Genomic DNA, 19,639 nt, shown 5'->3' on the forward strand with positions numbered 1-19,639 from the left:
CCACACCCAGTGCTCCATGCAATAGGTGCCCTCCTCAATACCCACCACCTTGTTCCCCCAACCTCCCACCCCCTGCCACTTCAAAACCCTCAGGTTGTTTTTCAGGGTCCATAGTCTCTCATGGTTCACCTCCCCTTCTAATTTCCCTCAACTCCCTTCTCCTCTCCATCTCCCCATGTCCTCCATGTTATTTGTTATGCTCCACAAATAAGTGAAACCATATGATAATTGACTCTCTCTGCTTGACTTATTTCACTCAGCATAATCTCTTCCAGTCGCATCCATGTTGCTACAAAAGTTGGGTATTCATCCTTTCTGATGGAGGCATAATACTCCATAGTGTATATGGACCACATCTTCCTTATCGATTCATCTGTTGAATGACATCTTGGTTCTTTCCACAGTTTGGCGACCATGGCCATTGCTGCTATATACATTGGGGTACAGATGGCCCTTCTTTTCACTACATCTGTATCTTTGGGGTAAATACCCAGTAGTGCAATTGCAGGGTCATAGGGGAGCTCTATTTTTAATTTCTTGAGGAATCTCCACACTGTTCTCCAAAGTGGTTGCACCCACTTGCATTCCCACCAACAGTGGAAGAGGATTCCCCTTTCTCCACATCCTCTCCAACACACGTTCTTTCCTGTCTTGCTAATTTTGGATATTCTAACTGGTGTAAGGTGGTATCTCAATGTGGTTTTAATTTGAATCTCCCTGATGGCTAGTGATGATGAACACTTTTTCATGTGTCTCATAGCCATTTGTATGTCTTCATTGGATAAGTGTCTGTTCATATCTTCTGCCCATTTTTTGATATGATTATGTTTTGTGTGTATTGAGTTTGAGGAGTTCTTTATAGATCCTGGATATCAGCCTTTTGTTTGTACTGTCATTTGCAAATATCTTCTCCCATTCCGTGGGTTGCCTCTTTGTTTTGTTGATTGTTTCCTTTGCTGTGCAGAAGCTTTTGATCTTGATGAAGTCCCAAAAGTTCATTTTCACTTTTGTTTCCTTTGCCTTTGGAGACATATCTGGAAAGAAGTTGCTGTGCCTGATATCGAAGAGGTTATTGCCTACGTTCTCCTCTAGGATTTTGATGGATTCCTGTCTCACACTGAGGTCTTTTATACATTTCGAGTTCATCTTTGTGTAGGGTGTAAAGGAATGGTCGGGTTTCATTTTTCTACACATGCTGTCCAGTTTTCACAGCACCATTTATTGAAGAGATTGTCTTTTTTCCACTGGATATTTTTTCCTGCTTTGTCGAAGATTATTTGACCATAGAGTTGAGGGTCCATATCTGGGCTCTCTACTCTGTTCCACTGGTCTATGTGTCTGTTTTTATGCCAGTGCCATGCTGTCTTGGTGATCACAGCTTTGTAGTAAAGCTTGAAGTCAGGTTACGTGATGCCGCCAGTTTTATTTTTGTTTTTCAACATTTCCTTAACAATTCGGGGTCTCTTCTGATTCCATACAAATTTTAAGATTATTTGCTCCAGCTCTTTGAAAAATACCAGTGGAATTTTGATCGGAATGGCATTAAAAGTATAGATTGCCCTAGGCAGTATAGACATTTTAACAATATTTATTCTTCCGATCCAAGAGCATGGAATGGTCTTCCATCTTTTTGTGTCTTCTTCAATTCCTTTCATGAGTGTTCTGTAGTTCCTCGAGTACAGATCCTTTACCTCTTTGGTTAGGTTTATTCCCAGGTATCTTATGGTTCTTGGTGCTATAGTAAATGGAATCGATTCTCTAATTTCCCTTTCTGTATTTTCATTGTTAGTGTATAAGAAAGCCACTGATTTCTGTACATTGAGTTTGTATCCTGCCACATTACTGAATTTCTGTATGAGTTCTAGTAGTTTGGGGGTGGAGTCTTTTGGGTTTTCCATATAAAGAATCATGTCATCTGCGAAGAGAGAGAGTTTGACTTTTTCATTGCCAATTTGGATACCTTTAATTTCTCTTTGTTGTCTGATTGCTGTTGCTAGGATTTCTAATACTATGTTGAACAAGAGTGGTGAGAGTGGGCATCCTTGTCGTGTTCCTGATCTCAACGGGAAGGCTGCAAGCTTTTTCCCATTGAGGATGATATTTGCTTTGGGTCTTTCATAGATAGATTTTATGAAGTTCAGGAATGTTCCCTCTATCCCTATACTTTGAAGCGTTTTAATCAGGAACGGATGCTAGATTTTGTCAAATGCTTTTTCTGCATCAATTGAGAGGACCATGTGGTTCTCTCTTCTCTTATTGATTTGTTCTATCACATTGATTGATTTGCGAATGTTGAACCATCCTTGTAGCCCAGGGATGAATCCCACCTGGTCATGGTGGATAATCTTTTTTTTTTTTTTAAGATTTTTTTTATTTATTTGTCAGAGAGAGAGGGAGACAGAGCGAGCACAGGCAGACAGAATGGCAGGCAGAGGCAGAGGGAGAAGCAGGCTCCCCGCCGAGCAAGGAGCTGGATGTGGGACTCGATCCCAGGACGCTGGGATCACGACCTGAGCCAAAGGCAGCTGCTTAACCAACTGAGCCACCCAGGCGTCCCGGTGGATAATCTTTTTAATGTGCTGTTGGATCCTGTATCCTAGGATCTTGTTGAAAATCTTAGCATCCATATTCATCAGTGATATTGGTCTGAAATTCTCCTTTCTGGTAGGGTCTTTGCCTGATTTGGGGATCAGGGTAATGCTGGCTTCATAGAAAGAGTCTGGAAGTTTTCCTTCTGCTTCAATTTTTTGAAACAGCTTCAGGAGAATAGGTATTATGCTTACACAGGTAAAGTGGCATGTATTAAGTCACTCAATCCTCACAAAAATCCTACATAATATAATCTACATTATTATTATTCCAACTAGAAATGAGAAAACTGAAGGATCTACCAGTAAAGTAACTTTCCAAGGTAGTAACGGACAGAATCAGAATTTAAATTCATTAGTATAAATGAATGAGGGAAATAATAAGCTATAAAATTTTTAACCATGAGAGAATAAAGCTATTTTAACGCGAAAATACAAAATACATGTCTGCCTCTCTCTTGAATGGTGTGGGTATGTTCTCATTTCAAAAAAAAAAGATTTTATTTATTCATTTATTGAGCGTGTGGGGGGAGGGGCAGAATGAGAGGGAGAGAGAATCTCAAGCAGTCTCCATGTTCAGCACTTGGAGCCTGATGCAGGGCTTGGTCCTAAGATGGAGAGATCATGACCTGAAATCAAGAGATGGGCATTTAACCAAATGAGCCACCTAGGTATCCCATTCTCATTTGTAAAAATTTGAAGTGCAGTATTCTAACTCTGTATTAAAAATGTAGTCTCTTCCTTAGAAATAACAAAGTCATATTTATTCAAATTATAAGGCAAAGGTAACAGGATGAGATTGGAGGTGAAGTGAAAGAAGTGAAATATTTATTTCTGTATTCTAACTTTATTAAGCAAAAATTGACAAATATAATTGTGTATATTTAAAGTATACTATATGATGATTTGCTATATATAAACAAGTAGGATGATTTCATAGATGAAGATAAGTAATGCACACATTATCTCAAATAGTTAATTATTTTTTGTGGTGAGAATGCTTAAGATATACTCTCAACGATTTTCAAGGATACAGTGCCCAGTACCATATTACTAACTATAGACACCATTCTGTACATTAGATCCTTGTAACTATTTATCTTATAACTTAAAGTTTGCACCCTTTGACCTACACCTCCCCATTTCCACCTCCCAGTGTCTAGCAACTACCAATCTACCTACTATTTCTATGAAATCAGATAAATTATATACATATATACCTATTATTAATATCACATATATATTTCTTTTTTCTCTTTATCCATTCAACTGTTGAAGGGCATTTAGGTTGGTTATTTCCATATCCTAGCTACTGTAAATAATAGTGCAACAAACATGGGAGTGCAGATATCTCTTAAGATCCTGATTTCATGTCTTTGTATATATAATCAGGAATAAATTGTTGGATAATATGGTAATTTAATTTTCTAATTTTTTTCATGAGCCACCATACTGTTCTCCATAATGTTGTATTAATTTACATTCCCACAAACAGTGCATAAATGTTCCCTTTCCTCTAAAACTTCACCAACATTGGTTATCCCTTCTTTTGATTTTGATTTACATTTTCCTGGTAATTAGTGATGTTAAACACATTTTCATATCTCTATTGGTCATTTGTGTGTCATCTCTGAGAGAGAAAAAGCTTATCCAGGTTACTTTCTCTTTTTGAATTTTTATTTATTTTTTAAAGATTTTATTTATTTATTTGAGGGAGGGGAAAGGAGGACATGAGGTGGGGAGCAGAAGGAGACACAGACACAGACTTGCTGCTGAGCAAGGATCAGCAACTGGATCCCAGGGCAATGACCTGAGCAAAAAGCAAACACTTAACCAACTGAGCCACCCAGGTCCCCCTACTTGTTCTTTTTTTTTATTGGGTTATTTGCTTTCATGCTATTGAATTATAAGAGTCCTTTATATATTTTGGATATTAACCCCTTATCAGATATATGGTTTGCAATATTTCTCTCATTCTGTGGATTACCTTTTCAATATATTTTATATTTCTTTTCTATGCAGAAGCTTTTTAGTTTGATGTAGTCCCACTTGTTTATTTTAGCTTTTGTGGCCTGTCTTTTGGTGTATTATCCAAGAAATTATTGCCAAGACCAATTTTTTTTTACTGTCTTCTTTTAGGAGTTTTATGATTTTGTTCATTAAGAAATTAATATTCTTCTTAATAACTGGGCCAAGTTTCTATGTCTGTAGTAGGTGAACCTTAGATCTGAATCAGAATAGTTTATAACTTCTCTGGATTTCATGAGGTACGGGCAGGGCTCTCCCTTCAAAATCCATGACAAAAAACAAGCAACTCAAGAAATTCTGGTGATGGATGACACCCTTTGGCAACATATTTTTGAGGTTGAAACAAATACAGAGCATCTCACAGTATATATTTACTCTTTTCTTTATGCTTATGAAATCATATGGAATCCATTTAAGGCATTTTACGAGAAAAATATAAACAAATAGTTTATAGTATTCCATATGAAATGTTTTTTATAGCTTACGTATAGTTTGGCTAAAACAAACAAAAAAGGAATATAACATGAAAATAACTTACATTTGCAATAACTTATCAACAATACTTCCTCTGAAAATTGTTTGTACATACATACATACATATATACATATTTACATATATATATATATCTTTTAATATAAAGGGAAGAGTTTAAACAGCTCTGATCTCATTTTTAAAAAATCTCTTCACAGATATTTTGAAACAAACCAGTTTTTTGTATCTAAGAAAATTATCATACAAACATTTGTTTGAGTACTGTCAGCAATGTTATTTTTCTTTTGAGAGAATGTCAGGTGTCAGTTCTAGGCACAATAACTGAGCAAAGTCTTCCTTATCAGCAAATAAATGCAGACAGACACACAAAAATATAGACATATAACCTCAATGCTCTACTTAATTACCAAATTTTTTTTCCATACAAATGATAGTTACCTGTATGGGCATTATACAATATGATAAAATACTCCTTGAGACCTAGTGTTTACAGTTTTTTATATAAGATTTATTTATTTATCTATTTATTTAGGTGAAAGAATTGTGGATTTTTTCTTTCTTTTTTATTTAAATTCAATTAGCCAACATATAGTACATCATTAGTTTCAGATATAGTGTTCAATGATCGATATAAGAGTTAGATGAGATCTACGATGGCAAAGAAATAAGTTGCTGTTCTTTGCAGTAGTGGTGTTCACTGTTCATTTGCTACAGTTGTGTTTGATAATCTAGTCTGGCTCACTTCAGCCATCTTATTAGTGTTTTTACAGACACCTTGCATATATTGGCTTTTTTTTAAAGATTTTATTTATTCGTCAGAGAGAGAGAGAGCACAAGCAGGCAGAGTGGCAGGCAAAGACAGAGAGAGAAGCAGGCTCCCCACTGAGCAAGAAGCCTGATGCGGGACTCAATCTTAGGACCCTGGGATCATGACCTGAGCCAAAGGCAGCAGCTTAACTGACTGAGCCACCCAGGTGTCCCACATATAGTGGCTTTTAAAAGTATTCCCATAGTGGTTACTGTGCACTAGGAAAGGTAGCCTTAGTAATGAGAGAAATTGAAAAATTCAACTAGTTAGCACATTTGTGTCTTACTTTATGAGACATATAATCATTCTCTACTTTTTCAAACCATCTAGGTGTCCTGCAGTTAAAAGAAGATACTATTGAAAATTTGCTGGCTGCAGCTTGTCTCTTGCAATTGACTCAAGTCATTGAAGTCTGCTCCAATTTTCTCATAAAGCATCTCCATCCTTCAAACTGCTTAGGAATTCGATCATTTGGTGATGCCCAGGGCTGTACAGAGCTCCTGAGTGTGGCACATAAATACACAATGGTAAATCAATTGCTTCAAATTAACCTGTAGTAATATTGACACAATATATAGCTTATTATATGTAGCTTACTGATTTGTTTACTGATATATATGTGTACATATGCATATGTGTGTATGTGTATATTATATATAAAAATATAATGTATGGGGGTGTGCGTGTGTGTGTGTGTGTAGATATATATCTATATCTATGTATATATATGCAACCTTTCCAAAGTAAAGACCATAATGTTGGGATAAAACTAAAAAGCAATATAAATTCATATAATTTGCAAATGACTTACACATAATGGATATTAGATAAAAATATTTGGTTGGGCTGTACTCAAGCAAGTTTCTCATTTTTTTTAACTGAAAATGTTTAATTAAATCTCAAAACTTGGAGAAATGAACATACCACAAAAAAAATAAATCGTATAAGAATATATTTTAAGTCAAATCCACAGTATTAGGAAAATATATTGTCCCTGATTTATTTTAAGCTTTTATTTACATTCCAGCTAGTTAACATACAGTGCACTATTAGTTTCAGGTGCACAATTTGGTGATTCAACATGTACATACAACACTTGGTACTCATTACAAGTGCACTCCTTAATCCCCATCACTTATTTAACCCATCCCCCCACCTCCCTCCCCTCTGGTACCCATCAGTTTGTTCTCTATAGTTAAGAGTCTGTTTCTTGGCTTGCCTCTCTTCCCACCCCCTTGATCATTTGTTTCTTAAATTCCACATGTGAGGGAAATCATATGGTATATGTCTTTTTCTAACTGACTTATTTTGCTTAACATACTACTCTGTAGCTCCATCTATATTGTTGCAAATAGCAAGATTTCATTCTTTTTGATGGCTGAATAATATTTCATTGTATATATATATATATATATATATATATATATATATATATATACCATTTCTTCTTTATCCATTCATTAGCTGATGGGCATTTGGGTTCTTTCATAATTTGGCAATTGTTGATAATATTGCTATAAGCATCAGGGTAAATGTATCACTTCAAATTAGTATTTTTGTATTATTTAGGTAAATACCTAGTAGTGCAATTGCTGGATGATAGGGCTGTCCTATTTCTAACTTTCTGAGGAAACACCATCCTGTTTTCTAGAATGGCTGCACCAGTTCATATTTCCAACAACAATGTAAGAGGTTTCCCCTTTCTCCACATCCTCACCAACATCTTTTGTTTCTTGTGCTGTTAGTTTTAACCATTCTGAGAGATGTGAGATGATATCTCATTGTAGCTTTCATTTGTATTTTTCTGATGTTGAATGATGTTGAGCATCTTCCCATGTGTCTGTTGACCATCTGTTTGTCTTCTTTAGAAAAATGTCTGTTCATGTCTACTGCTCATTTTTTAATCAGATTATTTGTTTCTTTGTCCTTGATTTTTGTAACATTAGAACTTTAATTTCTAAAATTATATACATTATGATTTTTAGTTAAAGTTAAGTAACATTCAAAAATTAATTATAAACTAATTAATATATCAATATTAACTGGAAGAGCTTAAGAACTATCAAAATCAGCCAATTCTACTGAATGTATATTTTATGTCTTAATAAAAGTATCTATTTTGGTTAAAAACAACTTGCAGTTCAATCCTTTAAACTTAACTAACTTAAAATCCTTCTCAATTCTATAAGTAATTTTAATAAATTAACTGAACATGTTTGTATGTGACTATTCTTTAAAAGTTGCATAGGATAAGACTATCTTTAGTCAATCAAGTGACAGTGACATGAAATACAGATTGTCTGTAAGGAGGCAAGAAAAAGTAGTTAGAAGATATTAAATTACATTAATACTAATAATTCTGTGATGCAAAGAAAAAAATGAACTTTTGAACTTCTGAAGCAGGGAAAATATGAGGTGGATCTTTCTGTGAAACCCAATCAAAAAGATAAATATTTCAAGCTAAGACAATTGTTACAGTTGTTTAAGATTCAAAAATAAAAAGGCAAGTACATAAAAGAAAACAATAGAAAATAACATCTAAAAATAAAATTAACATTATGAGTTTAATATTGAGAGGCACATAAACATTATTTTGTTAACATTTAATACAGATCTTAAATTTTTCATCTTTCTATATTTTAATTCTCTAAATTTTCTTGGTAAAATGTTCTTTCTCTTTTTCCCATCCCTGGTCATTATTCAAAATTTGAAGTTTCAAACAGAGTCCTGAAACTGTAGCATTATGGGGAGAATTATATTATAATTGATGGACTATTTAATATATGTTATTAAATTATACTATTTATATTCCTATATGCTAAATACAGTTACCACATAGTCTATAGGAACATCAGTTACATAGTTCAAAGTTTAATCCTACCACAAAAGCCAAACTTGAAAACTACCTGTTAATTTACTTATATTCTTAAACTAAGTATTAAGTTTCCTGTCTGTTATCTTACTCTCACAGTCAAAACACATCCTGATAAACAGTTTGAATTATTTTTGTTGCTCAAAAAGAAATTGTCTTCCTTTTCTTATTATGTGACTGAAACTGAGTGTTAAGCAGGATGTGCAAAAAACATATTACTGCTTTTTTTAGTTATTTTAGTATCTACTATAAATAAAGAAAAGTAGCCAAAAAGTCTTGCTATAATAGTGTTTTTTTTGTAATACTGTATTGATATTGTAAAAACACAAATAATGTTAATGTTTAAGAATAATATTAAACTCTCAAGACTCAATTACAAACATTTGAATCATAGACTGTGTAAAACAGGTAGCCCTCCCTAATGTGAATGGGCTTCATTCAGAAACATCCTCACAGATACACCCAGAATAATGTTTGATCCAAACTTTAGACTCCAAGGATAACTTAACACATTAAGTTAGCCATCGTAATTCTATAAACAGTAGTCTCCACTGATGAAACACTTAGCAAGTATGTTATATTCATCTAGCAACTTTTACAACAAAGTGCGTGTGGATTAAAAAAATGAATATCAAACCTCTTGGAAAAGTGTAGAGAAGAAAGTGTTTTTCTTGAAATTAGAAATAAAATAGGGGTGCCTGGGTGGCTCAGTGGGTTAAAGCCTCTGCCTTCAGCTCAGGTCATGATCCCAGGCCTGGGATCAAGCCCCTCATCGGGCTCTCTGCTCAGCAGGGAGCCTGCTTCCTCCTTTTTCTCTCTGCCTGCCTCACTGCCTACTTGTGATATCTCTCTCTGTCAAATAAATAAATTTAAAAAAAAGTTATAAAATAATTCCAAAATAAAATAATTTAAAATTAATCTTCTAGGTTAACTAAATATTTCTCTACAGTACTGGATATTGCTGTGCCTTATGTAGATACTTCAAATCAATATATATATATTTTTATTTAGACAAGTTACTATATTGCCAAACAATTTTCAGTAGTCTCATCAGGAAGTTACTCTGGAACCATAACAAATTCTGTTGTAATCTCTAATTTGTCACTAAAAATATAACCATCATATAAACTATTGGAATCATTCCTAACTTTTTCAAATGCATAACGAAATTTGATTGATTTTTCTATGATCCACATTAGCCATTGAGTATTTTTTTAACAAACTGGGCCAATCTCTCCCTCTTTCTCTCATTTACTTTCTATTTTTCTTTTCTTTCATTGGAGAGTAGATAGAAAGGAAAATGAGATACAAGGTCTTCCATCATATTGACATAATGATATAAACTCTCAGAGCTTGCATACACTATCAGTAATGGGTAACCATACATTTTTAGAATTTTATCTTTTTCTTAATCCAGTCATAAAAATTATGTCACTTATGAAAGGCAGCTGAGGTGTTGAGCAAAATGGAATAGACCTGAAGACTTAGATTTGAGTCTGTACTTCGCCATTTATTGCACAGGAGACAAAACAATTCACATAGCCAATTTTCTCATCAGAATAATTTCACCACCTACAAGATCAGATTGGTAATGACTTATTTTTTTTTTTTTTACTTAACATTTGTGAAAGTGTGATGTGTTGTATAAATGTAATGTATTCTTAGTTATAGTACTAGTTCCCTTACTTTGCTGTAGGTGAGAGGGTTTTCAACTAGGAACATCTGCTACATTAAAAACAGCAGTCCTCTCTTGTTTACCTTAGTCTCAAGAGGGTTCTTCATTTAAATGGGCAAGTTAGCTTGGAATTTATGATACCAGAACTCCCGATGGGTCTATCAAACAATTTTTGTATGAATAATTTAACTATTAAGCTAACTCAGTTCCATAATGACAAAACTCTGAGTGGAGCTGAGGGAGTGATTTGATTCATCCAAGATCCCTGCAATTTATTTAGAGGCTCTTTTAAACTACTTCAAGCATATCTCTTTGTGGTGTAACATAAATTACCAAGTAGACATGTTTATCACTGTTTTGGAAGTGTATTTTATCACTTTTAAAATGAGATTTTTTTTTTACTATGAAAAATTTTGAAAACGATAATTGTGTTGTCATAGAAAAATATGCAACATTATAAGTAAGAAAAATACATAGTGATGTTTTGATGAAAAAATTTGAAACACAGCTGCCTGAAATTTGATACTTGATAGAATTTAACATTGTGACAGAAGAGACAATTAAGGAATAATATATAAAAATTGCAAGACTACACCATTCACCCCCTCCCCCCAAAAAAACTCCATAGAAGTCCCTTTTAGATTGTCCTAAATCTGTGTAGTATTCATTGTAAAATATACCTTTGCCTTGGTTGGTTAATAGATCATGCTTTTCCATAAGAGAAAAGAGTTTTTCATCAATCTGTTTGTTCCAACGCAAAGGAATTCAGTATGTTGCCCCCTCAAATGCACAAGTGGAGCTCTCTCTCCCAGGTCTTCAAGGTAGACACCACCTTGAAAATTTCCACCTTTCCTCTTAATATTTTTGGCTAAAGACCAACTCAACGTCAGTCACTTCTGGAATCATAAGCTGCTGCCACCTATAATAGCTAGGAAAGAAAAACATTTGTATCAACTCAGACACTACCGGTGTGGCCTATGAAATACTTAAGCCCTTTACTTTTGTTCAATGACTAAATAAAGCCCTTTACTTGTGTTCTCAGTTGTAACATTTGGCTCCTCAGCTTCAGAAGACTCCCCATGTCCTCTGTCACAGACAGTAATGGCACCTATTTGTTATAAATGCATGTATCTGTCCTTACTGTCTCTTATGAAATTTTTTAATAATTCTATTTATTTATTTATTTATTTATTTATTTATTTGATGGAGAGATCACAAACAGGCAGAGAGGCAGGCAGAGAGAGAGGAGGAAGCAGGCTCCCTGCCGAGCAGAGAGCCCAATGCGGGGCTCAATCCCAGGACCCTGGGATCATGACCTGAGCCGAAGGCAGAGGTTTTAACCCACTGAGCCACCCAGGCGCCCCTCTTTTATGAATTTTAACAATGTGTTTTCATATGCTTATTTTGTTAAGACATTTCTAAAGTACAAAGTTTCAGTAGAAGACCTTTCTTTTCTAGGAACACTTCATTGAGGTAATAAAGAACCAAGAATTCCTCCTGCTTCCAGCTAATGAAATTTCAAAACTTCTGTGCAGTGATGACATTAATGTCCCTGATGAAGAAACAATTTTCCACGCTTTAATGCAGTGGGTGGGATACGATGTGCAGGCTAGGCAACGATACCTAGCAATGTTGCTTTCTTATATCAGACTGCCATTACTTCCACCACAGGTATGGAAATTTACCCAGGTAACACATAGTTCTAAACTACAACTAGACATTAATCCATTCCTTTTTTGTCTAATTTTATTTTATTCAGAGGATTTCTGTTAACTGGAGTGTATGGTACTTGTCTCACGGAAGGACTTATCCAGCCTTCAATTAACACTATTTATGATGCAGAGAGAAATATTTTTAAAAAAAGCTATAAAAAAAGCTATAGATCATCCTTAAAAATTCTAGAGATAATCTCTAAAACATATTCTTTAATTTCAATTTCTTCTTTACCAAACATCACTTGTAAGAAGCAGAGTAAATGACTAGGCTTTTTTTTTTTATTTTTCTGCCCACCTTCTAGGCAAGCTGGTTACTCATCCATATTGGAAGGAGGAGCTTCATCTAGATCTAGTGGATCAGTAGTTTCATTAACATTAAAATTAGTCAAGTTTCAACAAATTACTAATTAGATGTTAATATTGAAAAATAGAATATTAATTTACTGATGATTTCTCTACTTTTTTAAAACTTTTATCTGTTAATTAAATCCATGGAGCTATATATTTGCTCTTAAGAATTTATCCATATGCAATGAAAGAACACTGCCTTCTCGGGTATAGCAAATTTATACAAGGCAAGGCAATAGTAACACTAAAATAGAAACATTAAAATATACATGTAATTTTAGACCCAAGGTTCAGAATCTTTGGAAATTTTATGTTTGTGTGTATGTGTGCACACGTGTTATTCTTACATGTGTTATTTTCATGAAAGGGTCCATATGATTTATTAGATTCTCTAAGACAGTGCTACTCAAAATAGCCCTGAGCTAGCAACATAGCATTTCCTGAGAGCTTATTAGAAACCCAGTTTCCCAATCCCTCACAATAGACCTACTGAAACAATTTATGGGAGTGAGGTCAAGGAATCCATGTCTTAATAGGTTTACCAGAGGATTCTTAGATATGAAAAAAGTTGAGATGCATTGGTATAATGGATTGGAGGCCCTTAACTTTATACTGTTTTGTCTATATGTTTGTTCTTTAAACTGCTTAGTTTGGACTTGTCTTACTTTACTCGAATAAGGAGATATTTCTAGCCCAAACACACAACCGATGGTCTTTGGCCTTCTACTCCTGAGTATCCCTTATGCCTAAAATGTGGACTGTTGTGAACTTTCCCTAATGATGGTAGTGGTGGGTAATATAATACAGATTATAGAATTTCTAAAACAATTTTAATAGTTACTTTAAAAATATTCTAGAAATGAAATATATGAAAAAAATGGTGGTAAATCCCTGAAGAATATTTTGAAACTAAGTTACATAGTCCAGTTTTTTAAACTTATTTTCAGCAGCATATGCATTAAGGAAATACCAGAGGTCTCACCAGCCAAGTCAAAATAGTGACCTATAAGAGATTACAGGTAGGATGAGAACTAAGCTGGGGTTAAGTACTGCAGAATGGAAAACTTCAGGGAAGTTTTATGGGGTGAAATTAGCATTTCTACTCCAAACTGCAATTCCTCTCAATGTCCTTTGATACTGTAGACCCAAAACTCCAGTGAACCAATATAAATGACTCTTGGTAAAATTCTGAAACAAGTTCTTCACATATCCTCAGCTCACCTCAGCAAAAATATTTTACTTAGCTTTTATCCAGTTCAATGAGGGTCTTAGTGTCTGCCAGGCAGTGATGGTTAGAAAGGATTGATACATACACTGCTGATGTTTTGGCTGCCTACTAACACATATGCTTTACTGATATACACATATATATGTATAAATAAAAAGCATCTACTTTCAGAATATTTTACAGAAGTGATTTGATGATAAAGATGCAATTCTTTATGGGTGATATTACTTTATTTTAACTGGGCATGTTTGTACCAACCTCTCTAAATCCACCAATAAGGTGGCTGCTTATTTAGCTACATGCAGTAGACTGCAAGATGCTTGCTTTGTGTAGACATAGCTAGTCTCTTAGACTGCTTTCAATAACCCATTTTATAAGTGTCTTTTCACTTTCACTTCTTGATAGTACATGTGTATCTATTCAAAAGATGTTTAATATGTCAAATAAATCTGAACAGATCAGTAGGTACTACTATGAGATCTTTAATTATTTTAAATCTTAAGTGAACATAAAAATATATTACTAAGTAACTTAAAATACTAACACTTTTACATCTGAATTAGCTCAAGTTTTCTCCAAAGTTATATAAGCAAAAATATATTATTTTTCATGTGGGGTTATTTACTTCATATACCATACATCATTACTTTTCAGTTACTGGTGGATCTTGAAAATAGTTCCATGTTTACCAGTAATCTTGAGTGTCAGAAGCTCCTAATGGAAGCTATGAAGTACCATCTCTTACCTGAGAGAAGACCTATGATGCAAAGCCCTCGGACAAAGCCTAGAAAATCAACTGTGGGGGCACTTTATGCTGTGGGAGGCATGGATGCTGTGAAAGGTAACAGGAATGATTAATTTAGAAAGTATCATTCAAAAAAAGGATATTCTCAACACCCCCCAAATTATGAAGGTGGCATTAAATCCATATTTAATTTTGTGCATCTAAAGCTAATTTTAATAAATAGTACACTTTATGTAATTTTGCCATTTTTTCTTACCTTATAGGATATAATCATTTAATTAGTGTTAGCTAAGCTCTTAACAGTTACTTTTATTTTATAGCAACAATTTTTAAATTAGAGAATTTACTTTATAATATAAGATGTTTTCAGGGTAAACTTACTTAAGGTTTATCATAAATAGAAGGGTTTAGAAAATTTGTATATATATTAAAAAAGCATATGTGTTTTTCAACAGAAGAGGGGCCTGTCAAGCTCCAAAGAATCTTGAAATGCTGATGTTACAGGATGGAAAACTGGTTCCAAACTGGGGTTCATCTGCTTGCCATGTGAAAATCAATACTCAAGAGACAAGTAATGGTGGGAAAAGAAATGTTACTTTATTCAGAAAGTCAGCAACTTGGGAAGATGGTGGACTAATGTCTCAAAGACCATCTACCCAGTATAGAAGAAATCAGAGGGTTTTTAAAGGAGAAGGTTTGTGGAATGGTAGGGGCTATGTGCAGAATGTGGTGCTCAGACAGTTAATCATATGCCAACATGAACTTGAACAGACTTGCTGGCATCAGTGACAGCTGTTCTCAAATGTGGTCGGGCCTTGTCTTTTGGGATTGTCTGGTCCTTCATTCTCTAAGGCCAATGGTCTGCAAAATATCAAGGGAAGTAGGTTAATTCTATTATAAACGAAGGGGCTTAGATCAACAAATGAGTGTGTAAGCTTGAAGTAAGTTAACCCTTATACCAGTTGGAGTGCTGTTACAAATCCCCATTGTCAGTCCTACATTCCATTTCTGTGGAAAGTATGTAGAGGTCCATCTTCTGTAACTGCTTCATGCTGAATTAGAGCAGACTATGGGCTCTGGAATGGAAGTATTTGACATGGTACAAGGACATAGATTTTGGTCCCTTGTTCTCGTGGCGGGGTCTTAGAGGTAGTTTCTTATCTCATTTTACTACATTGTTTGGCACTGCTTGGCCTCATTAACTTTCTCCCCAAGTATAGCCTAAGGAATAATAACAGTATAGTTAAGCTCAATTTTATCATTCCCTCTAAAATTGACCTGATACCAAGAGAATGGATCAGTATCAAAAAGAATAGATCAGTAATCCCGTCCTAGCCACCCTGGAAAAATGGAACTTGTGGGCAAAGGCCTGTGCAGCCACGTGGCTTGCTGCCTGATTTTGTCTCTCTGGGTTCTTACTTCCAAGGATGAGTTAATATATGTACAGCAAGTGGTGTTAGCTATTATATAGATTCTGCTTTGTTCAGCAAGCAATAAGGTAATCAACAAGAGGCATTTATTTTTTTCTACCTTCAGATGTATTTTATCTGAGAAGTTTTAATAGCAACTACACATTGAATGCATAGCAATACAAATGTATGTAAGCTATATATTTTATTACAGAGGTTGGTGTATTTTTTTATTATTAACATATAATGTATTATTTGTTTCAGGGGTGCAGGTTTGTGATTTATCAGTCTTACACCATACACAGTGCTCATCACAACACATACCCTCCCCAGTGTCAATGGAAACAAACAAACAAACAAAAAAAGGTTAATGTTTGGAGTAAATTATAAACCCACTATCTGAGATCCAAATGTTCCCAAAGAGAAGATTTTTAGATGTCAGGCTCAAAGCATCCTCAGATGAAGTGGAAGTAGGAACTGGCAATCTGATGGATTTTTATGGTTTGTAGTTTAAATGTCTCCAGTGACTCTTTGAGTGGCTCATAGAGCAACAGGCATGAAGATTGTCTATATATGAGCTATTTTGGCAATTTCTCTGAACTTTCTTTTGAGTTGTCTAGCTTCAATTTGCAAGGCTTCAGGAAAAAGGGCCATTTTGTTATTTATTTATTTATTTTTATTATGTTATGTTAGTCACCATACAGTACATCATTAATTTTTGATGTAGAGTTCCATGATTCATCGTTTGAATATAACACCCTGTGCTCCATTAAATCCATGCCTTCCTTAATACCCATCACCAGGCTCACCCATACCCCTAACCCCTCCCTTCTAAAACCCTCAGTTTGTTTCCCGGAGTGCATAGTTTCTCATGGTTCATCTCCCCCTCTTATTTCCCCCTCTTCATTTTTCCCTTCCTTCTCCTAATATCCTCCATGTTATTCCTTATGTTCCACATATAAGTGACACCATATGATAGTTGTTTTTCTCTGCTTGACTTATTTCACTTAAAAAAATCTCCTCCAGTTCCACACATGTTGATGCAAATGGTGGGTATTCATTCTTTCTGAGTTTATTTAGGAGAGTCATAGCAATATATTAGAGGAAACCAGAAGAATTTAGATCCAGCCAAGTTTTATAAGCAAACAACAAACACTCAAAGATAATCAAGACAAGAATCTAATATCCATGAAGCTGTGTTACTTAACTGTAATATTTTTCTCTAAAGTCACCTTCAATCTTGTCAAAGATAGCCAAATTAAGACTGATATTTTGTAAGATAAGTTTAGTTTTAATAAATTTAATTAATTTTTACATAATTATTTATATCAGTACAGCAAGAATAGTGATTGACAATAGAGATTGTTTTAAACCTACTTTGCCAGAGTTTTTATAATAAATTTTAGATTAAACTTTCAATAGCCTCTGAAGGCCAGATGGCAGGTCAAATACTTGCCATCAGATTTGCCTGCAATACCTGTAGATTTGGGTGAATTCTTCTCTTCCTGAAGTACCTGAAATATCTTGAGGTTCCTGCACCTTCCAGGAACTGACATTTTTTACTCACATGGTAAGGTTGGTGGGAACTCTGTAAACAAGGTGTTAGGCCAACATTTTCAAGGGGCTTTATTAACTCCATGCATTCAACTTTAGTTCCTTAAAGCTGTCTGATTATATCTGAGTCTATGTATGTCTTTCATAAATATGACATTCCACTTAAAGCCTTGGTAAAATAACCACTGTTTCCAATGGTCTCTTGTTATAAGGAGTATCCATTTTCATTGAATTTTTGCAAATGATGATAATTGCCATCACAGAAAGAAACTCATTTGGAGTTTCCAAATTCCTTAAGGATCAGATAGGGAGAAAAATAAATACTTCAGTGTGTTTACAAAATAATATTTTTACAAGATTTTATTTATTTATTTGTCAGAGAGAGAGATAGAAAGCACAAGCAGGGGAGGGGTAGGAAGAGGGAAAAGTAGGTTCCCCACTGAGCAAGGAGCATAATGCTGGACTGGATTCCAGGACCTTGGGATTATGACCTGAGCTGAAGGCAGACACTTAACCAACTGAGTCTCCTGGGTGTTCCCACAAAATAATATTTTTATCACATTTCTGTAAGTCATAGATATCTTAAGAGAAAAATGTTTCCTTAAATTTGGAAGAGCAAACGTTAGAGAAACATCAATGATTTAAATAAGAATTATAAAAATATAATCATCTTTTAAAATTACCTAGTCCCATGTTATTAATTCTTGTTCTGTTGGAATGCAGTTTTTCCATTAGTTCTGGAAATTCTTAGTTTAGTTTTATGATCTTAAAAGTATCAGACCTGCATCTGTCAAAAGTCCTTTTCATGAATCTCCTTGAAACTGAAATGCATCTCACAAGAGCATCAGAATAACTGCAAGTGACAAAAGACTCAAAAATGGCCATGTTTAAAAATCTGATAAGAGTTTAATATAATGTAGTTGACAAGGAAACGCAGTAATTTCTTTGATGCACAACATTTTAATAACTAGAATTACAGCATTATGTCAAGACATACTAAAACTTTAGGAATTTTGCATAACTCTTAGAACCATCCCAGTATTTACCCACATAATATAATCTAACAAAAATAATTATTTTTTGTTTGACAATGCTTCCAATGTAACTTAACATACCAAATAAACAAGCCTAATAAATCAAAAAGACTTATTTAAAATTTGAATTTTTAGGAAGTTTGTTAAGAAGCTTAGAAGATTCTAAACCATATGCCTAAATAAGATAATAGATCACTATAAAATTTAATATTTTATTATTTACTTAACCTAGCTAACAATAATAGATCCCAAAGGCAAAAACAAAGGGTTCCCTGGTTGTTAGCAAAACTTAACTCCTTTAATATTGAGAAGATTTGGTCACCAAAGACCTAATAGAAACAAACATAGAAACCTTGTTTTTCTGTGCAGATAAAGATAAAATACTTTGTTTATAATTTCTTATCAAGAGTAGATGAACAATAAAGGAAAATTTTGTCTTTTTAACAAATTTAAGCCAATTTCCAATTGGAACCAAGTTCCAATCTTATATCACTGTACTTTTAAAATTCATTTTTTCCAATCTTAGTGAGTCCTAACCATAAATATTTTTCCCCAAAGATTCCCCTTCATAAACTTTCTACAACTGCTTTTTTAATTCAAATTTTGTCATAACTCTTATGTCTATATAGCCAGTTTCATTTTAGGAAAAATTACCTTTTTTTCCCTCAATAAAAATGTATTTTCATTCCTTATACCTTTCTTACATATCTCCTGTTTTCCTATCTACAGGCTTGCTTTCCTTATCATTTCCAGCAGTCTCAAATACATGTATCAGAATTTTAACTCTTAAAATCTTTCTCCCGTAAAAACTAAGTAGTGACAGGTTGTGAATGGTCTATCAGACCAGAATTTTTTAGATTGGCAAACTTATGAATATATTTTATATTTTGTAGAAATGTGATTTTTATAGAACTTTTTAATAAAGCAAATTTATTTAATAAAGTAATAAAACAGACTTCTACATTATTTCAGTGTAAATCTTCTGTACATACTTGATTATTGTAGCCTTGTACAATTTCCTGACTACTTCACTATTAATATCTCTAATTCGAGTAAGTAGAGCAGTCTAGTCTTCATTTCCTATCTGAATTCATATGTTGGTAAATTCCACTAATGAAAAGAGTTTGAAAATTTAATAAAGT

At 34.0% G+C, this 19,639-nt stretch overlaps 1 protein-coding gene across 1 annotated transcript in view; it reads left to right on the forward strand.

The window, feature by feature from the left end:
* LOC111159226 (kelch like family member 4) overlaps window positions 1-19,639 on the forward strand; it is a 122,719-nt gene that overhangs the window by 75,519 nt on the left and 27,561 nt on the right. The window contains 3 exon segments of the mRNA XM_022521668.1: window positions 6,248-6,444; window positions 11,923-12,135; window positions 14,410-14,596. Of these exon segments, the coding sequence (XP_022377376.1) occupies window positions 6,248-6,444; window positions 11,923-12,135; window positions 14,410-14,596 (597 nt within the window).

Source organism: Enhydra lutris, unplaced genomic scaffold (assembly GCF_002288905.1).
Source record: "Enhydra lutris kenyoni isolate GAN:26980312 unplaced genomic scaffold, ASM228890v2 scaffoldscaffold67, whole genome shotgun sequence".
NCBI classification, from domain to species: Eukaryota; Metazoa; Chordata; class Mammalia; order Carnivora; family Mustelidae; genus Enhydra; species Enhydra lutris.